The sequence below is a fragment of the Rhinatrema bivittatum genome, chromosome 15 (assembly GCF_901001135.1).
Source record: "Rhinatrema bivittatum chromosome 15, aRhiBiv1.1, whole genome shotgun sequence".
NCBI lineage: Eukaryota > Metazoa > Chordata > Amphibia > Gymnophiona > Rhinatrematidae > Rhinatrema > Rhinatrema bivittatum.
This window is the reverse complement of record NC_042629.1, coordinates 15265542-15287794: the sequence shown is the minus strand read 5'-3', so window position 1 is coordinate 15287794 and position 22253 is coordinate 15265542. Positions and strand designations below refer to the sequence as shown.

At 42.6% G+C, this 22253-nt stretch overlaps 1 protein-coding gene across 1 annotated transcript in view; it reads left to right on the top strand.

Annotated features, from left to right (window-relative positions):
- CADM2 (cell adhesion molecule 2) overlaps nt 1-22253 on the top strand; it is a 1264184-nt gene that overhangs the window by 1224697 nt on the left and 17234 nt on the right. The window contains exon 10 of the mRNA XM_029578402.1: nt 20536-20661. Within this exon, the coding sequence (XP_029434262.1) occupies nt 20536-20661 (126 nt within the window). The remainder of the gene's footprint in view (nt 1-20535; nt 20662-22253) is intronic.

Below are 22253 nucleotides of genomic sequence, written 5' to 3'. Positions count from 1 at the left end.
GTCTGATAGCTTGTACACCCCCAATTTACCACAGATCCTTTAAACCCTCCAAAATGGTTTGTTGGTTTTTTGTTTTTTTGTTTACGTGCACGCCATCCATAGCAGAAGTAAAGTTACGCAGTGGGGGCCTCGTGCGTGCTGGATTGCGTCATTATCTATGTGCAAATTTCAGTTTGAAGTCCTGAAATGCCCATGTTCCTGGCCCAAACCACACCCATACCCCGCCCCTTTTTTGAGAAACTCTGAGATGTGCGCACAGAAGCACATCTGTACGTATCCAGGTGGCTTTTAAAATCCACTTGGCGTGCATGAGCCCGACATTTATTTATTTATTTATTTAAGGGTTTTTTATATACCGAGGCACATTTGCAAAACATCACCTCGGTTCACAATGTAACATAACTTAGCAACAGGCTTTACAATAATAACATTTTTTAACAGGGAGAGGGTTAACAAGGGCAGGAGTAGATAATATGAGAATTATATACATATGTACAAGTTAGTTTTAACAAGTGAGTTCATCAAAGCAGTCAGAGTAATTAGCAGGGGAAAGTATTAATAGGGGAGGGGTAGAGAGGGGTAGAGGGGAGTATACCCACAGAGGGTGGAGGGTAGGGTGAGTAAGTAGATGGGGCGAGAGTCAGTCGGGTGATCATGTCGCATCTTTGGGGGGGGGAGTCAATTCGTTAGTCAAGGTACGCTAGTTTGAACAGCCATGTTTTAAGATTGTGCTTGAATTTTTTGTGGCAAGGTTCCTGGCGTAGTTGGGAAGGCATTTTATTCCAGTGGGCGGTTCCTGCAATGATGAATGATCGCTCTCTAAAGGTGGAATGCTTCATGAGCTTGGGAGACGGAGTCTGGAGTTTGGCCTGGTGAGGCGTTCTTGTGGGTCTGGTCGGAGTGTGAAGCAGGAGATGTTCTGGGAACCATTGCATGTCATGGTTATGAATGGCTTTGTGTATAAGCGTGAGTACTTTATATACTATCCTGGAGGTTACGGGGAGCCAATGTAATGACTGGAGGACGGGAGTGATGTGGTCATGACGGTGAGTATTGGTAAGGATGCGTGCAGCAGCATTTTGTAATAACTGTAGCGGTTGTAGAGTACTTTTTGGTAAGCCTAGGAGGATAGCGTTGCAATAATCAAGTTTGGACAGGATCATAGCTTGCAGTACTGTGCGGAAGTCAGAGGTGTGAAGAAGCGGTTTGATTCTCTTCAAGGTGTGGAGTTTGAAGAATCCGCTTTTTATAGTGGCTGAAATGAATTTTTTGAGGTTAAATTGGTTATCTATCATAATGCCAAGGTTGCGGACTAGTAGGGTAGGAGGGCAGCTGGGTGGTGAGGGGGTGGGGGAGAGACTGCGTGAGGGGTTGTTAGGAGGAGAAAGAATGAGTAGTTCTGTTTTGTTAGTGTTGAGTGCTAGGAAATTATCGGAAAGTAATTTATTTATCTCAGAGCAGAATTCCAGATCTTCATTGCATTTGCTATGGAATCATTAATAGGAATGAGTATCTGCACGTCGTCAGCATATATAAAGTGCTGGATGCCCAGTTTAGAGAGAAGATGGCAGAGGGGGAGGAGGTATATATTAAAGAGTGTTGAAGAGAGGGATGAACCCTGTGGTACTCCTTGAGATAGTTTGACATATTCGCACAGCCCCTAATTTTGGCACACATCAGGCTTTTAAAACTCACCTTTTAGAGAGCAGAGTCCTGGTTGCCATATAGATACTGAAAAATAAAATGGAATCTGACTAGAGTGAAATACCTATTATTGGATCAAAATAAGAGTAGTCTAAAGGAGCTGCAGAACTTTAACTCCCAAGACCATGTAGATTAAAGATGGGACCTGTGTGGTCTTGAAAGTTCAGGTGCTGGATCTTTTTATTTTTGTTTTTATTTTATCTTTTTTACATTTCTAAATATACATTCAAGATGCACTTCATTTAAGTAAAGTTACAGCAAGTTACAATACAATGCACTTGAGAGAAAAAAAGAAAACTTTAAGGAAGAAAAAATATATACACAGCTGATACTAACTGAGCCACATTAATGGGAGAGATGTTTTGAATGTAATCCGCATTGAACTTCAAGTGCAAGGAAGTTGCAGAATATAAGATTTTTTAATAAAGAAAAAATAAAATAAAAGATGCATAAAGAGGAAATAATGCAGTCTGACTAATCAAACAGGCTGAATTCTCAACTAACGGCATTAACTTTAGCCAGAATTGGTTTATTTTGAAGAAGACTTTCTAAATGTATTGGGTCAAAAAAGACATAATTGGCACCCACTTATGTAATTAAGCATTTGCATGGGAATTTTAGCAAAAGGGAAGCACCTCATGCCAAAACTCTTGATTTTTTACCAAGGAAAAGCTTTCTACCAATTTGTGTTTCCCTAATTACATCAGGGAAGATAGAGATCTTATGCCTCAAGAATCCCAAATCTTTAGAGTGGAAAAACAATTTCAAAGTCCATTGTTTATCAAATTCCCTTGCATGTCTTTAATCTCTGAATCAGAATTTTCTAGAAAACCAGAAAGATCTAATAATGGATCATTATTAGGAGCAACTTCATTTTTTAAAAAAAAAACTTTACTTTTAACAGATAGATAATAAAGTTTAGTTATAGATGGCATCATTTCTTTAGAGACTTTAAAGAAATTGACATAAAATTAATTCATCATTTCAGTAGGGGAAATCATTGTGCAATGAGGAAAAATCAGATATCTTAAATTGAGTCTCTTAATATCACTTCCAGAATTCTCAATTTTTCTGTAGAATAGATTCTCTTTTAAAGCATTGGTTTCAAAATTAGAAACTGCTTTCCCTTTAATGCCAACTACTTGCTCCACATGTTCTGTTAATTTTTGTATATGATCATTCACTTGGGTTGCCAATTCCCTTACAATCCCAATATAGTATCAATACATAAAGACAAAGCAGATTCTAGCTTAGTTATAGGAGTGCAAACTGAGTCCATGGTGATAACAACAGGCTCCTCCAGAAACAAAGAAGAAAAATTGGCCATTAGAACTTTGGCAAATGACCCTTCAATCATTATTAAACCGGCGGTTAAAGGAGGGGGGATTGTTATTTTGTATAGGACTTGGTATATCAATGAGGTCACACATCAATTACGGAACTTGAATTTTTATGTCCCTTTACTTTCAGACCCCACATCCGAATTACAGAGTTTGATTAAAGATTCCATACAACAAGCTCTGGTGTTACATCACTCCCCGAGAAGCAGCATTTATACAGGTTGACTTACCTTTTACATCCTCCCTAAACTTCATAAATCCCTGCAAAATCCCCTGGGTTGCCCCATCATGTCTGGGATTGGCTCGGTATTGGAACCTCTGTCCCAATTTGTGGATTTATTTTTGCAACCCTTTGGGGCAGATTTTAAAAAAGTATGCGAGCACATACTTTTGTTCGCGCAACCAGCGCAAGGCTGCGCAAAATCGGCAGCCTGCGTGCACCGAGCCGCGCAGCCTGACTCCGAGGCCGCTCCTTTATTTCAAAAGTTATGCCTGCCTGCGCCAGCGCGCCATGTTCCGGTCTGGGGGCTGGTCCAGAGGCCACGTCCATGCCCCCGGAATACTCCTTGGCTAGAACCACGCCCACGGCTCCGCCCCGGAACGTCCCCCCGATGACGCACCGGCCGCGGCACGCCCTGACACGCCCCCCAGGAAAGTCCCGGGACTTACACGTGTCCCGGGGTTTGCGCTCGCCGCCGAGCCTATGTAACATAGGCTCGGCGTGTGCGGGGTGTGGAAAGGGCAGCTTTTCGGGGGTTACGCACGTATCTTACGTGCGTACCCCTTTGAAAATTTGCCCCTTTGTGTGCAAAAGTCAATCTTATGTTAGAGATTCGAGTCATTTTATTGGTATCCTCCGTGATTTACCTCCACCTTCTAGTCCTTGTTTTTTGGTAACCTTAGACATCATTTCACTCTATTCTAACATCCCTCAAGATGAGGCCCTATCGCTAATCGAGGATGTCCTCGATCATCATTTAGGACCAATCCGTACACCTACATCTTTTTTACTAACACTTACACAATTGGCATTGATGAGGAATTATTTCCAATTTCAATCAACATTTTACCAACAAATAAAAGGGACCACTATGGGTGCCACTATGACGCCCAGCTTAGCATGTTTATATGTTAGCAAATTTCAGGAGAATTTTGTTTATCCCTCATTTTGGTTCACTTTCATCCACACATGGCTTCGGTATATTGACGGCATATTTTTATTCTGGACGGGAACTGACATTCAGTTTTTTCTGTTTTTGGACTGGCTCAATAATTGTAACAGACATCTGCAATTTAATTTTTGCATTAATTCCCTGAGGATCTCTTTCTTAGACATTATGGTCACATTTGACTCAGAATCCTTTTCGATATCTATTTTTCACAATACTTTATTGAAATTTGATAGTTATCACCTTCCTTTTTTAAAGATGAATATACCTGTGGGTCAATTGCTTAGACTTCGGCGGCTCTGTTCATCGAGATATGACTTTATAAATCAAGCTAAGCAGATGATGGCTATGTTCAGGGAGAGAGGATACCCTCAACGCATTCTTCAAAAGGCATTTAAATGTGCTCTTTACGCTAACCGGAATTTACTGTTTACCCCTCAAGCTCGCTCTTCAGATGGATACATTAATTGTATTTTACCCTTCTCAACCCATGCGCAGGATTTGACATCGATTATAAACTGTCATTGGTCAGTATTATCCCTCCACAAGATATTTGTCTGTCCCTTGAGATTTATGTATCGTCGGGTTAGGAACCTTAGGGATATATTAATTCATTCCCAGCTTTGTGTTGAATCATCCTCTAATTCAGCACAGTTTTCTGGTCCCCAACCATGTGGACATTGCTCAGTATGTCACCACGTTTTACCCATGACAACTTTTGAACACCCTGACTCTCATAAACAATATTTACTTCATTTTTCCACGTCATGCCAATCCAAGGGAGTGATTTATGTGATTATTTGTCCATGTCACAAATTGTATTATCGAACACCAGTCTAGTATTAGAACTGGCCGAGAAGCTGCTCCTCTAGTTCCTCACTGGCTAACTTTTGCACATTCTGAAGCAGACCTGAAGTTCTTTGTAATTGACGTGTTACCTCCTCCATCCTGGGGAGGTAATTTATCTGAAATGCTAATTTGCAGAGAACAAAAGTGGATCTATAGATTGGATTGCCTATCTTCTAAAGGTCTTAACAATGAAATAGAATGGCATTATTTTGTTTGATTCCTTGTCTTCTGTCGGATTGTAATTTCTCTTCTGTGATTGGTCCAAAATCCACCATGCTGGTGCATTCTCATTGGTTGGCTTCTTTTGCGCCACAACTTTCAGACCTTTAAATTTCTGTATCTGTCAATACTGTTCGCTCTCCTTGCTATTGAAATATGGAGTTGTATTAAGGTATGTTTCGGCGTAATGTTTACGGTATGCCCTGTTATTTTGCAGTCCTCAAGTTTTAAGATATTGTGACTCTTCTTTTTTTATATTGTAATTGTGGAAATACACATTGTAACAGTCCTTCCCGATGCAGCCTTCTAGCGAAACACGGGGTCCATGTCAGGGGACCCGTTGACAATCACCTTTTGATAGAGAATGAGCAATGGAGTTGCCGTACTAAGTGAGCAAGAAATAAATGATTTAAAACCTATTTCACCATAAGTTAGTTGACACATGGACTGTATTTTCTGCATCTCCTTTTGATGTGTGGATGAGTTTTTGGAGTGCAATTCTGTCTTTCCTATTTATTTTGTGGATGTTAAGGCTCCACCATCAGCTTGGGAACTCCCAACAGGATCCACCTCCCCAGCACTTGATCGATTGAAGCCTGGCATCTGTGAAGGATTGGGGCCTTTGGAACTTAATGAGACAGATACCTCTTGATGAACAGAGTCATATAAAGCTCCAAGTTCCAATGTGAAAAGAGTAGAGTGAGGCAATGTTGGGCTGACCTTCACAGTAGACTTTCTCTTCTTACCCATCACCCCTCAAAAAGGTTAACAGTAATAGGCAAGAGAACCTCCAAAACAGACATAATGAGTACACCCCTATGATGCAAGGCTTAAGCGCACCGGCAGAAGCTGGCTTGCTAGACCACCGATGGCCCTAATGATGATGTCGGGGCATCTTCCTGAAAGATTCAGCAATGGGGGACTCTCCCTCTTACTCTCTCCTTTTGATTATTTTTATGTTTGTCTGCTAAGATGTACAGTAAGATATTGATTTTATATGTATGGCATTTCTGAGAAATTAGCCCTCTCTTGTTCTGTTTAGCTTATAATATAATGTCATGGAAAACATAGTAAGAATTATTATTTAACCTCAAAGTTAGTTGAAAACATAGTAGCGACATTCTGCTAATCATGTCAAAATTAAAGATAGAACAGGTAGATACTATATGTATGTCTACAGAATGAATAGACATTAAGCAGACCACATGCCAAATGTAGTCAATAGATTCAAGTAATTTTATTACTAGAGAAGAAACTATAATAATGGATGTTGCTGTTGTCCAAATTAATTTATTTAGGGTTTTATGTTCCAATTAAAATTGGTATAAAATATAAGACTTTAAATGTTAATGGCAGTGCTCACCCTCTTGTCAGTAATTTACTCTTTGTATTCCTTGCATTCTTTCAGTTTTATAAGGATTGTGCCCTGCTCTTTCCTCAGGATGACACACACTAACTGCCTTGCAATTATCTCGCTTTTTCTTAAAGGAATTGGCATTCTGCTGCCTGCTATTGTCAATGAATTATCAGTCATCTGTGACATTTATGATTTTAACAAAATTATACTTTTTAAATGACCAAAAAATGTTAAATGAGGTAAATTTATGGGCTGAGATTTAATCTGAAACTCTGCAAACATATAATTATATAGTTTTTATTATTATTATTATTATTATTATTATTATTAAAAAGATAGGGAAGGTAACTTTTAAACAGGTTCGCGGGCATACATGTGCATGTGTTCGGTGTGTGCCCAGGGACGCAGCCATTTTAGAACATACATGTGCATATGCGCACATGTTATAAAATAGCCTGACCGCATGCACATGTGCATTCAGTTTTAAGTGGATGCACACCTATGACTCATATTTCACTTCTACTGCGTAAGTGGGGGGGATTTTAAAAGACGTATGCACCACCATTACCAGTTTTACCAGTGCATTCTTAGTTCATCGAGAAAAGTAATAGGACTTCCAACCCCCCCCCCCCCCCCCCCCTAGTTTAATAGCCTTTCTTCTCCCCTGTTAGACCCTACCCTTAAAACCCCACCAATCCTCCATAGCAGAAGTAAAGTTATGTGGCAGGGGACCCCTGTGCGCACCTGTGCACAGAAGTGATTATGTGCAGATTTCAATGTGAAGTCCAGGAATGTCCATGTCCTGCCCAGACCACACTCATGCCCTGCCTCTCTTTTTTTGAAGCTTTTCATTGGTTCACATATTGGCAAGTGCACGCCTACTTGGGCGGCTTTTAAAATCTGCTTGACGTGCGCCGGCCTGACTTGTGCGCGTATGTCCCAGTTTAAAGTTCACCTTTAAGTTTTTAGATAGCATGGGGTTTCTTCTTTCTTTAAGATGTACTGAAAGACGGGTGACAGCTGGTCTCCTATACTCAAGACTGGGGCAGAGGATAGCTTCCACTAAAACCTGTCCATCAGACCAAGAACATATAATTTTTCTCTTCCCCAGTAGATTGTGAATACATAATGTGCTCTTCTAGATGGCGTGACACATCTTTGGTTAGGATCCTCAGCTTGGCAGTCCAGAATATTTACCAGCCAGGCTTCCAGTATGCATTGCCATTGCCATGTATCCCTATAATTTTTGTAATTTAGTACCACATACAAATTTTACCATTATTCTTGTTTAATTTGATATTTAATAATAACTGGCATCCACAGGATGCTGTTTGTCCATCACAAGATACAATAATCAGAATAGGAGTCTTGTATGAAGAGAATTATCCCATTGTCAATACTAGGGGTGTGCAATCGATCCCTACGAATTGGTAATCCACAATGTATAGGGCCATATTCGTTGTATTCATAGGGAAGCGAAACATATCGCGATTCCCCACGAATAAAATGAATCTTCACCAAATTATTCGGCCGTCTAAAGGAGACAATTTAAACAAACCCCTCACCCTCCTGACCCCCCAAGACTTATCAAAACTCCCTGGTGGTCCAGAGGGGGGTCCTGGAGCCATCTCCTGCACTCACACCCCCACAAGACTTGCCAAAAGTCCAGAGGGGGTCCGGGAGCGACCTCCTGCACTCGGGCCATTGGTCAGCCCCTGTCACATGGTAGGAGCAATGGATGGCCAGCCATTTTGATTACTGGCAGCTGATGGCCCGAGTGCAGGAGGTCACTCCGGGACCCCCGCTGGACTTTTGGCAAGACTTGTGGGGGTCAGGAGGGTCCCCCGACTTGCCAAACGTCCCTGGTGGTCCAGCGGGGGTCCGGGAGCCATCTCCTGCACTCGGGCCGTCAGCTGCCAGTAATCAAAATGGCACCGATAGCCTTTGCCCTTACTATGTCACAGGAGTTACCGGTGCCATTGGTCAGCCCCTGTCACATGGTAGGAGCACAAGATGGCGCCGGCCAACCATTGCTCCTACCATGTGACAGAGGCTGACCAATGGCACCGGTAGCCCCTGTGACATAGTAGGTCAAAGGCTATTGGCGCCATTTTGAATACCGGCAGCCGAGGGTGTGAGTGCAGGAGATGGCTCCCGGACCCCCCCGCTGGACCACCAGGGAGTTTTGGTAAGTCTTGGGGGGGGGAGTTCAGGAGGTTGGGGGGGTTGTAGTTAATTTAAATTTAGCCGGGAAACGAATAAGAATTGACGTATAAATGTATCGAGAGCCCCCCCCCCTTGCCGAATGCAACATATCTGCCCCCCGACGAATACGAATCCCGAATGCAACATATGGCGTCCCTCTGCACATCCCTAGTCAATACTGGTGTTGCTGGCAACTATACCAAGAACACAAGTAGCTCCCACAAGTGGATTGTGTGGCAAAGACCAGCTGTATAGATGTCTAGTACTTTTATTGTTATGCAGAAGAGCAGATGGTCAAAACAAGTCTTAAAACATGTGGCTAGTTATTCCAACTCTAAAGTCCTCAATAGAAAAAGAAAAACTTGAAAGAATTAACAATGTGTGAGTAGGTGGGTAATCATAATGTTCATACCAGTTCTTGCTGCTGTGAAATTATTTTTTTCTCTCCTCTTGGAAACCTCTTTGTGTATATACAATAAGAAGTGACGCTTTGCAGAAGAAAAAACAACCTAAAATGATTCATAAATATGAAATTTACAAATTAATGCAAGAAATAACAACTGGAACTCTCTCTGAAAAAACAGGAGTCCTTCACTAATGGATACTCACTTTATGAAAACAACATTTTTGACGTATAATTTTTATGGGGAAAATTCTTGGTTTCATGAAGAAGGAAATAAAACAATGACATTTACCATTACATTACATTGAAACTGGTGCCACGGCAGCTTGTTGCAGTAACCACAGGACTGCCACGGATTAACAGCACTGTAGAGGATGGCACTGTAGCTCTATCCTGCAAAGTTTATGGATAGTTACTGCACAAATGGAAGGGAAAGCTCAGGACTGACACCCATCAAAATAAAATAGTTGAGGATACCAACTTCTCATGCAAAGGACATAGCATGAATGCCATAATCTATCTCCTCTCTGGAGTAACAGAGAAAGCAGGAAATGAAACAGATATGTTTGGCATCATAAAGCAAATAGCATACTGGCAAACTTGAAGAGCTCTTTGCAGCAGTTCAACTGACAGTAAACTAATTACCTTGAACATCCCCAGTGGTGAGAAGCATTCCCCCTTTGATGAGATTGTAACTGTGAAATCTTTGATCATACACCAGAACAGATTCTAGGAGACTCTGCAATTGGCTGTGCTTTCTCTGCTCATCTTGCCCTTTGTTAATGGTCATTACAACAGAACGTTCATAGTAGGGATGTGAATCATTTTTCAACGATTAAAATTATCGTCCGATAATGTTTATATCGTCTTAAATCGTTATAGAACACGATACAATAGAAATTCTAACGATTTATCGTTAAAAATCGTTAAATCGTGTTAGTGCGCACTAACTCGAGTTAGTGCGCACTAACTCCCCGTTAGTGCGCACTAACTCGATTTAGTGCGCACTAACTGAAAATGATACAAATAAACACTTTCCAGGTCACTGAAGGTCAGTTAGGAATGAATATGTGTTCCTATTGGCTGGCTGCCCTCTTATCTATTGATGTTACCAAGGTTACCACTGAGGTGATGGTTGGGGGGATGGGAAATGGAACTGGAAACTAACGAACACCAACAGAAAATGAAACAAAGTGTTCACACTTCCCAGGTCAGTAAAGGTCACTTAGGAATGAATATGTATGTATGTATTCCTATTGGCTGGCTGTGCTCTTATCTATTGATGTTACCAATATGGTTGGGGGGATGTGAAATGGAAACAGTTGGAAGCTTGACAAAAAAAGTAATGTAATGATCAGCACTCACGTGACTAGAACTTGTTTGTTTATTATTTTTGTTAGCAGGCACCTGAAATGCTAGTGCATGTTGAATTTGCCAATCACTGTGCATTTTAGAAAGGTGGTCCTGGCTGGAACTGTACACAGTTCAAATATATGTAATTGATTGTTGGTAAGTGTATTTTTTAAGTAGCCACACTGGCACCAGTATGTTTACTTTTCCTCCTACTTAACTCACTAGCTCAGCTTTGTAAGAAGGGCTTCTCTGCTTGTGTGTTGTTTTTGTTTGGTGTGAGGAGAGCAGAAACATCAGATCTTTATTCAATCTACTACAGTCATCTCTTACAGTGCCCTATCCCTATTAATACCAGGAGTGTTGTGATCTTCCTGCACACAGTGCCCTAACCCTGATACCAGTCTGAGACAGCTCCCTCCCTGCATTACTAGTGAGAGGCTGGCTTCACAGACAGGGGGGAGCTGCCTGACCCTCACTCCTGACTTCCCCCATGTCCCAGCTAGTGAATGGTGTGTGGGTGAGGGGGGGGGAGGATGGTGAAGTCTGAGACAGCTCCCTCCCTGCATTACTAGTGAGAGGCTGGCTTCACAGACAGGGGGGAGCTGCCTGACCCTCACTCCTGACTTCCCCCATGTCCCAGCTAGTGAATGGTGTGTGGGTGAGGGGGGGGGGAGGATGGTGAAGTCTGAGACAGCTCCCTCCCTGCATTACTAGTGAGAGGCTGGCTTCACAGACAGGGGGGAGCTGCCTGACCCTCACTCCTGACTTCCCCCATGTCCCAGCTAGTGAATGGTGTGTGGGTGAGGGGGGGGGGAGGATGGTGAAGTCTGAGACAGCTCCCTCCCTGCATTACTAGTGAGAGGCTGGCTTCACAGACAGGGGGGAGCTGCCTGACCCTCACTCCTGACTTCCCCCATGTCCCAGCTAGTGAATGGTGTGTGGGTGAGGGGGGGGGGGTGAAGTCTGAGACAGCTCCCTCCCTGCATTACTAGTGAGAGGCTGGCTTCACAGACAGGGGGGAGCTGCCTGTCCCTCACTCCTGACTTCCCCCATGTCCCAGCTAGTGAATGGTGTGTGGGTGAGGGGGGGGGGGTGGATGGTGAAGTCTGAGACAGCTCCCTCCCTGCATTACTAGTGAGAGGCTGGCTTCACAGACAGGGGGGAGCTGCCTGACCCTCACTCCTGACTTCCCCCATGTCCCAGCTAGTGAATGGTGTGTGGGTAAGGGGGGGGGGAGGATGGTGAAGTCTGAGACAGCTCCCTCCCTGCATTACTAGTGAGAGGCTGGCTTCACAGACAGGGGGGAGCTGCCTGACCCTCACTCCTCCGGGGTATTGTGATCTTCCTGCACACAGTGCCCTATCCCTGATACCAGGGGTGTTGTGATCTTCCTGCATGCAGTGCCCTATCCCTATTAATACCAGGAGTGTTGTGATCTTCCTGCATGCAGTGCCCTATCCCTGATATCGGGATGTGTGCAAGAAGATCACAACACCCCCGGTATCAGGAATAGGGCACTGTGTGCAGGAAGATCACAACACCCCCAGTATCAGGAATAGGGCACTGTGTGCAGGAAGATCACAACACCCCTGGTATTAGGGATAGGGCACTGTGTGCAGGAAGATCACAACACTCCTGGTATTAATAGGGATAGGGCACTGTGTGCAGGAAGATCTCAATACCCCTGGTATCAGGGTTAGGGCACAAGTTCTAGTCACATTGACTCATCACATTACTTGTTTTGTCAAGCTACCAACTGTTTCCATTTCCCATCCCCCATATACTGTCAGTAGGAAACTTGGTAACATGAATAAATAAGAGGGCAGCCAATAGGAATACATATTCATTCCTAAACTGACCTTAACTGACCTGAAAAGTGTCAAATTGTATCATTTTCAGTTAGTGCGCACTAACTCCCAGTTAGTGCGCACTAACTCCCGTTAGTGCGCACTAACTCGAGTTAGTGCGCACTAATCGGAAAAAAACGATTTTTAACGATTTTTTAACTAAAAAATCGTGCCTAAGACGATTTTCTTGCCCTGCCACACGATTTCTATCGTTAAGACGATATGGAAAACGATTCACATCCCTAGTTCATAGTACATCGGTCTTACTCCAGTAATTGGTCTTAAATTCTGGATTGTGATATCACTAAATTAACCTGACAAGAAGGAAAAACTCCTTGCCAAGTGGGGAGGGGGGATTGCCATGTATCAAAAAAAACCCCAAAAAACTGCAGCAGGGCCAGCCGGGTAGCTCAGTGACATCACTGCTCATTGCCACAAGGGGGGCCTGGGTTAATTTCTTGGCTCAGGCCTTCCCGGGTCAGCTGGGCCTGGGGATACTGTGGAGGCGGCGCTCACGGCCTCTGGAGGCGGAGAGTCTTAGTCACTGTGCAACAGCGACAATGATAGAGGGCTCATGATTGCACTGTTTCTGGGAGGAGCTTTGGCACGTGTGGCCTTCCGGCGAGGATGGGACCTAAGCAAGTTGGGAGGAAAAAATCCTCAGGTAGCTGCAAAGGAAAGTTCCTGGTGGCAGATCCCAGACCTGGTTCCATCCGGAGAATATTTAAACACATGCACTGCAATCACCATAAAATGATTTTTGCTAAATTTTATTTCAAGAATAGGGGGGAAATAAAGCTTAGTAAAACAGGCCTATAGATTAGATTTATTAATTAAGTTGTACATCATATTGTATTATTATAATATTTCATTGCTATTGCACATAAAAAACATGTAGCTAGTGGAAGGGATTTTTTTGCCAATAATGTTTAAAGAGCAGTTTCCAGCAGCGTGGTACAATCTGTGCATATGTTTCATAAGAAAAACACAAGTAGTTTTCCCAGATTGTATTTAAATTTGTGAGTAAATGTGTTGCATCTGAATCCGCTTTCTTACATGCAATTTGCACCACAGATTGTACATTAGAGAATTCTGGCAACATTATGCATCAGCTCCCCACACATTTCTGCCATTAGTAAGAATCAGTGTATTCATTGTATGCATGCAGGCAAGGACCAGTGATCTTTATATTCTGCTCAGTGTTATGTTTCTAAATTGATGACTGAGCTGTTCTGACCATAGAATATGAACATTAGGAGGTCCATATTCAGACTGTCTGGATAGCAAAGTTAGCGAGATACATTTATCCAGCTAGCTTTGGAGATGTATTCAATGGTGCAGCTGATGGACAGACAGAAGGACCCGATCTCCCCAGAAGGCATCCTTGCTTTACAAGCAGGCCTAAAACCTCGCTGAGCCACTGTTCCAGCCCTTCCAGTTTGCTTATCTAGAAGAAACTGGGAGAGGAGCTAGGTCAAGCAGCTAAAGAGCCTGCTACACTAAGGTCCAATGCCTGTGTGGACTGGGCTAAGACATAGGAGACAAAAGTAAAAGGAAGGTGTCTAGAGAATTTAGGAACTAGACTTGTGTTACTTGATTTCTTTTTGGTTAGCTGATGGAAACATCTGGCTCATGTTACATGTTACATTCTGCTTTATAAATAAGAAAATGGGCTGATGCTCAAATGAAACAAATATTGTCTAGAGATAGGACTTCTGTGGTTACTTGAGAACATTTAATTAGCCGATAGCTGTTTTGATGACTTTTCTAAAATATATTTGTCCAGGAATCAAGTGAATACATACCTGATTGTTTGAGAACCCAAATCATTAATGATGCTAAGAAAAGTTAGAGAGACTGAAATAAGAACATAAGAATATGCCATACTGGGTCAGACCAAGGGTCCATCAAGCCCAGCATCTTGTTTCCAACAGAGGCCAATCCAGGCCATAAGAACCTGGCAAGTACCCAAACACTAAGAACATCCCATGCTACTGATGCAATTAATAGCAATGGCTATTCCCTAAGTAAAATTGATTAATAGCCATTAATGGACTTCTCCTCCAAGAACTTATCCAAACCTTTTTTGAACCCAGCTACACTAACTGCACTAACCACATCCTCTGGCAACAAATTCCAGAGCTTTATTGTGCGTTGAGTGAAAAATAATTTTCTCCGATTAGTCTTAAATGTGCTACTTGCTAACTTCATGGAATGCTCCCTCGTCCTTCTATTATTTGAAAGTGTAAATAACCGATTCACATCTACTCGTTCAAGACCATCCATAATCACAAACAAATTTTTCTCCCAGTCCAGGTGCAATCACAATCACAGAGTGGATTATTAAAATCCCAGAAAATTGAGAGAAAATGACCAAGGTTCCAATCGATTTCTTATCAAGATTTGGATCAGATTTTTCTGGTTACCTCCCTTGATTTGATAAATCTAAGTACTGGTGCTTGAGTGTATTCCAGGACTGATCATACACTGGCCTTGTGATGGGGAACCTTAGCAAATAGCCATAGGGGGGGTATCTGTAGTTCTGCATGAGCTCTCCATCAGTTATCTTTGCGAAACTTGTGTCACATCTGTGAAATCCTCTCCAAACTATCTTTCCAATCTATTTTCTAATGTTTAAGTAGCATTCACCTACCTGTCCAGAAAATGTGGAGGAGTTTAAAAGTGATTTTGATGATTACTTTCCATTCTGGGCCTGCACAAGATTTATCAGAATCCCCTTTTGGTATGTGCTTGGAGGAGGAAAATAGGAATGGTTTGTGGTACTTTAACAGTTACCAAGTACAACAATATATTTTATCGCAAGATTTCTGCCTATATTAAACTGCTCACTTTTCTCAGGGACACAACAGGACTAAAAACCCCAGAATGCCTTGATCTGGGAAATTAAAAAATAAACAGACATGACTCACTAAGTCATATGCTTACCCTATTCTGTACATCACAGATTTTGTGTAATAAATCTCAAGCAACACAGGTGTCAAAAAACTGTCTGCAGGATAAATAAAAACATGAGGCCCCGGTTAAAGAAATGTGTAGCTTACAACAGGTATGTATTGTAGCTCTCTGATAATTTGAGAAAATGTTATTTGCAAAATCTCTGACTACCTCAAAAGTAAATACTTTAACAATTTCAAACCACAGACACTACTGTTACCAATGTAACAGTAGCAGGCTTGCTGAGGTTCAGGAGATCTTTTTCATGATAAGGAGAAATCTTGTTCTAAGTATAGGTAAGATAAAGATATTTTTTGAATAAGAAGTTGAATCATGTTGCTTCAGGGTCATTCACAAGACAATGGGTCCTGTTGGGGTAGATATCAAAATACTGAAGAAGCTAAAGGAAGTGTTGACTGTACTCCTCCTCATAACTCTTCTGTCTGCCACTTGAAACAGGAGATGTTCCAAGAGGCTGCAGAAAAGCGGATATAATGCTGTTCTGGAGAGCTGCAGAGAGAGCTCGCATGTCTTGGGATTTGGAAGAAAAGCTGGGTAGGAAATTAAGGGCTGGATTTTAAAAACTTACATATGTAAAACCTTATGTGCGTGGCCGGGCCATTTTTCAAAGGGCCCAGCCACGCGCGTAAACCCCTGGGACGCGTGTAAGTCCTGGGGTTAGACAAAGGGGCGGTCCTGGGGTGGGGCGGGGTTAGAGGCGCCCAGCACAACGGCCATTTGCCTCTGTGCCGGTGCATGCATCTTGCTTCTGCTCGGAAGCAAGAGCAAAAGATAAGATAAGAAGTTTGGGGGTATTTAGGATAGGGATAGGGGGAGGGCAGGGAAGGGAGATTAGGCTAGGGGGTTGGGAAGTTCCCTCCCAGTGCCTCCAATTAAGGAGCGGACTGGGAGGGAACTGGGGAAGGCCCTGATGAGTCGCATGTTATAAAATCGCAAATCTCAGAGTGGCTGTCAGTAGGTCCACTCTATTGAAGAGGAAATGATCAGCATAGTGCCACAAGGATCAATGCTAGACCCAGTCTTGAGGAAGTGTTAGAAAAGAAAACTATCTGTTTCCAGATGCCATAAATATTTGCAGCAAAGTAGACAGATAAAATGAAAGTATGCTTTTAAAACTTTTGGATTTTCTGCATCCAAAATATATAATTTAAGTGTAGTTATTATAGTTTTGGCCATTTTTCTAAAGGTTTAGTCCCTTTTCATATGAGAAGAGCTAGCAATCACGAAACAGGAAAGAGATATGGAGTTCATCATCTCTTTGTCAATATGACAAAGCAATTAGGAAGGCAAATAAGAAACTTGGGTACATAAAGAGAGAGGTCACCAAGAGAAAGTGGGAAATAGGATTACTTTTTTGCAGGTTTTTGATTAAATCCCACTTTTAGAATTGTGTTCAGTTCTGAAGACCACATCTACAAAAAGTTATTGCAAGGGGAAGTATTCATTGCATGAAGCTGAAGAGAAGAGGCCTCAGAAGGAACTGTCACATGGAACAGACTTCTAGCAGAGTTGCAGGAGCTAAAAGAGTGACAAGAATTCAAGCATGCATGGAATAGACACAAAGAGACTTTAGTGGTGGATGGAGGGAGAAGTACCTGCCTGTTAGCTGTGACAGCTTCATAGGCAGGTACAAATGAACAGATTGTCTCACCAGTGAATTTAGATAACAGGATGTTCACACACTCTTATTCCCCTGACTTACAGGCCGATACAATATGGGTGCGCTAAAAAGCGCATCTGTTTTCGGCACCTGCTCTTTCAGTGCGTGCACAGCCCCCTCTCCTGGGTGTGCAATACAGCATTTAAATGAGGGGTCACACTAAAAGGAGGCGCTAGGGACAATTGCGCACCCTTAGCACCTCCTTGGCCCAGGAGAGTTAGCTGTCAGTGGGTTAGGAAAATGGATGCTCGTAAATTGAGCATCCGTTTTCCTAACCTGAACTGCCGTTTAATTTATATAATATTATTTAATATTATTTAATATATATAATATATATTTAATATATATAATATATATATATTTTTTGTTTTTAGCCTTTGGTTCCTCCGAATTAATATCGCCATGATATTAAATTGGCACATGTATAGAAAAGCATTATTTTCTGCTTTTCTGTACACTTTCGTGAGCATAAAATGAGCAGGTCCAGTGCACATTTTTTTTTAATGGTTTCTGGGGCAAATGACTAATAGCCTCATCAACATGCATTTGCATCTGATGAGCGCTATTAGGGGTAGATTTTCAAAGGGTTGCGCGTGTAAGATACGCGCGCAACCCCCAAAAACCTACCCCTGCCTCCCCCTGCACGCGCCGACCCTATCTTGCATAGGCTCGGCGGCACGCGCAAGCCCCGGGATGCGCATAAGTCCCGGGGCTTGAAAAATGGGCGTTCTGGGGGTGGGGCCATGGGTGGGGCACTGGCCCATGGGCGTTCTGGGGATGGGACTGAGGCCTCCGGAACAACCACCGGGCCGGGGGATGGAGAGCCGGCCCGCGCAAGTTACGCCTGCCCGGAGGCAGGCGTAATTTCTTCAATAAAGGTCAGGGGGGGTTTAGTTAGGCCTGGGGGGTGGGTTAGATAGTGGAAGGGAGGGGAAGGTGCGGGGGGCAGAAGGAACATTCCCTCCGAGGCCTCTCCGATTTCGGAGCGGCCTTGGAGGGAACGGAGGCAGGCTGCTCGGCTCGCGCAGGTTGCACAATTGTGCACCCCCCTGCGTGCGCCGACCCTGGATTTTATAACATGCGTGCAGCAGTGCACGCATGTTATAAAATTGGGCATAGATTTGTTCGCGCCGGGTTGCTTGAACAAATCTACGACCGCGCGCATGTTATAAAATATGGCCCTTAGTTTTGAGGGGGGGGGGGGGTTGGATGCGCATTATGGATGTACTAAACCCCTTATTGTATAAGGGGTTCTGGGCGGGCATCCAAAACATGTATCCCATCCGGATTGAACAGTGCGCTCAGCTGCGCACATTTTACTGTATCGGCCTCTCACTGTATTTTACATGTTCTCAGTTAAAAGACAAAGACGGAACCATCAGCTCATCTCTCAGGCCCCACGTTTACTCTTGCTTCAAAAGATCAAGAAATGATAAGTTAAATATTTACTAGGGGTGTGCATTCATTTCTAATATATTGGTAATCTGCAACGTATAGGGTCATATTTGTTGTATTCATGGGGAAACGAAACGTATCGCGATTCCCCACGAATACAACGAATCTTCGCCGAATTATTCAGCCATCTAAAGGAGCGAATTTAAACAAACCCCCCACCCTCCTGACCCCCCAAGACTTACCAAAACTCCCTGGTGGTCCAGCAGGGGGTCCAGGAGCCATCTCCTGCACTCATACCCTCGGCTGCCGGCGCCATCCATTGCTCCTACCATGTAACAGGGACTGACCAATGGCACTGGTAGCCCCTGTGACATAGTAAGGTGAAAGGCTATCGGCGCTATTTTGAATACCGGCAGCTGAGGGCGTGAGTGCAGGAGATGGCTCCTGGACCCCCCGCTGGACCACCAGGGAGTTTTGGTAAGTCTTGGGGGGGTCAGGAGGGTTGTAAATTCAATTTTAGCCGGGAAATGAATAAGAATGAACGCATGAACGTATCGGGGGCCCCCCTTGCCGAATGCAATGTATCTGCCCCCTGACGAATACGAATTCCGAATGCAACGTATGGCATCCCTATGCATATCCCTAATATTTACTAACAACTTGGGGCCGCCAGGACTATTCACAGAACAAATGTTCTTTAACATCACCAGATTCTGTCCTTTGTGAACGCCTCATATCGGAGCATATACAGAATCAGCGTTTATAATGGAAAGCTAAGACTACTCCTGATGTAATACAGACAGGTATACATATCTGCATTGAAGGCTAACCTATAGTTTAATTACTCTGTCATTAATCGCATAAGCATAGTAATTCAAGAACCAATGCTTGAGAGTTGAATAATGGTCATTAGGAATGCACAATACATTTATCTGACCAGATTCATCAAAGCTCAGTCATCTTCAGAGAAAGGCAACACTTTATCTCCTGGTTTTTCTGTTCTGTTGCAACAGCATAGAAATGACAAGACACAAATATAGGAAGGATTCCCACTGCGACTAAGCTGATATAAATTATGTATTATGCAGAGACTGTTCTGCTGATGCTATTTGATCCCCAAATCTCTGTTCCTTGTTTTTCTGCTATAAATAGCACTGGCTAGATTTTGAGAAGTAAAATGTCTAGAACATCTTTCCCATGTAATAACCTCTGCAAGAGAGTGATATTTTTCATGTGCTTTGTGACATGGGCGGCAACTTTTAACCAGGCAAGCGGGCACACGTGCGCACATTGGGCCTGCACCCAGGGATGTGGCCATTTTTTAATAACATGCACACACGTTATAAACTAGCCTGACTGCGCACGTGTGCACAATTTTAAATGGGCACTCGCCTGTGCGCGCAACTGCTCCTTCTACCACATTAGTAGGGAGATTTTAAAAGACACGCACGCCAATGCCATTGGCCATTTTTCCAGTTCGTTACTATTTCAGTCAGTTAAGGGCTAAGACTTCCAAACCACCCTAATTTCATAGCCTCCCTTACCCCCCTGTTAGTGCCAGCCTTTAAAATCCTGCTCATCTGCTTATATTTTTTTTGTTTTACTACTTACACGTCATCCATAGCAGAAGTAAATTTATGCGGCAGGAGACCTCAAAGTGCGCCAGTGAGCGTTAAGTATTTACATGCCAGTTTCAGATTAAAAGCCAGGAATGCCCCAGCCCGTCCACGCCCCATCCCCTTTTTTGAATTTTTCCTTTATGTGCGCAGCAGGAGATACAAGCATCCTCGAGTGACTTTTGAAATCTGCTCGGCGCGTGCCGGTCTGACTTGTGCGCATATCTCCCAGATTTGGCGCACCCCGGGCTTTTAAGATTCACCGGTTAGATTTTTGGAAAAGTTATTTGCAGGTGGCATCACAGTGCCCATAAGAACTCTAGAGGTGAGGTAGCCCTTGAGAATAATTTAAGGCAAAATGTTTGGGGAAGACCATGTTTGACCTTTTGCATATCGTATTTTTTCTTTATCTGACCATGCTAATATTTTTTTTTTCTCTTAGACCCCAGTACGTTGGCAGGGCAAGCTGGACCTGACCATGCTCTAATAGGAGGAATAGTGGCTGTAGTAGTGTTTGTCACGCTGTGCTCTATCATTCTTCTGGGGCGATATTTGGCAAGACATAAAGGTAGGATACGTTTCATTAAAATGCATTCATCTGCTTTGGGGGGGGAGGGGTATTTGGTGTAATTTGATTTAATACTCAAAGAAATAGGTGGTGTTGCTACAGTGTTTTAATTTATCGGATCGTACCATTGCCTTGGATTCTCTTTAACATTTGAGTAACATTTATTTATTTATTTATTTATTTATTTGTATTTATTTCTGTTTAGATTCTGTAGACAATCATGGCGGTTCAAGAGCCATACATTTTTAGGGAGCATAGGATTATGTTGTTAATGTCTAACCCTGGAGCTAATTTCAACACCTTTAGTACATTTTGGGGATAGAAGAGATTCCAATCTAATTTCAGTCACAAATGTTTGTTTTATCATTTGTTACCCCCATAACATGAGGCAAGTGTAAAAATGTGGTAATGACACACCCAGCAAAATAAAGTACCCCCAAAGGATAAATAAGGTAAAGTTTCAAAAAATATAACCTTCCATGTACTCTTTAAACAACATACCGCTCCAGATAATAACTGCGACCCATGCAACAATTCCATATTTGTTCAATGTATTCTAGAAAGTTGGATACTTGTATTGCTATTGAGGAAAGAACATTAATACAGCAATGGTGATTGGTCAGGATAGGCAAAGTAGGCAGAACAAATTCAGTAAGAATGGATGAGTTCTTGTAAATGCATGCATTCACTCTCTTTACATTTGCATATTCCTTCTGGTTCTTGCTGTTTTTTCAGTTTTAGTATCACTAAAACCTTCAGCTACTTTTACTAATGGTACTAAAATGATTTGCCAAACTGCGTCTGCATTACAGCTCAACTAGCTTTCCTTTCACCACTCCTTGAGAGTTTTCAAAATCTTTTGTGTTTTTAAATAAATTCTAGGTTGCTATCTGAGGGAGAAAGAGTTTCTAGAAAACTGTCATTTGTCTCCCAATATTTTCAAATCGTATAAGCTCCCCTGTAGTTCGGTAGCATACTCTAGTTTGTCTTCACTATCTCACTTGGCCTTTTTCACTACATTTCGACAGCCATGAGCTGAAAATAGACTCTACCTGGCCTTTTGGCTGAGATTGAGATCCCTGTACAGTATGATGGGGGAGAAAATGCCTTGCCACCCAAATCCACAGGGGATATAATTATTTAGCAGCTTTTGCCAAAGCGGGAGAATTAAACATCCTGCAAAAAAAAAAAAAAAAGTGATAATACTCGGGCAAACTGAGTTGGCCACATTGCAATGCTTTGCCATGCAGTGTCCATTTCTGGCAAGATTAATTTTTCACACGCAACAAAAAGAACTTATCTCAATTTCCACCTGCTGAACAATATCCTCCAGAAAGGAAATATCTACTGAAATATCATTCAGTAGATATTTCCTTTTTGGAGAAGAATAATTTTTCACCATGATGCTGGCACTTCTGCAATTACCATCGACCACCATCATTTTCAACTCTTTACATTTCTGAGCACAACCAATTAAAGAGAATGGATTGAATTCTAAATTCCCTAGTCATATGCTGAAGACCATGACTGTGCATTCTCTCTTCTGATTTAGCTCTCTCTTGTGTTTTCCAACACATATAATTGGCAGTAGA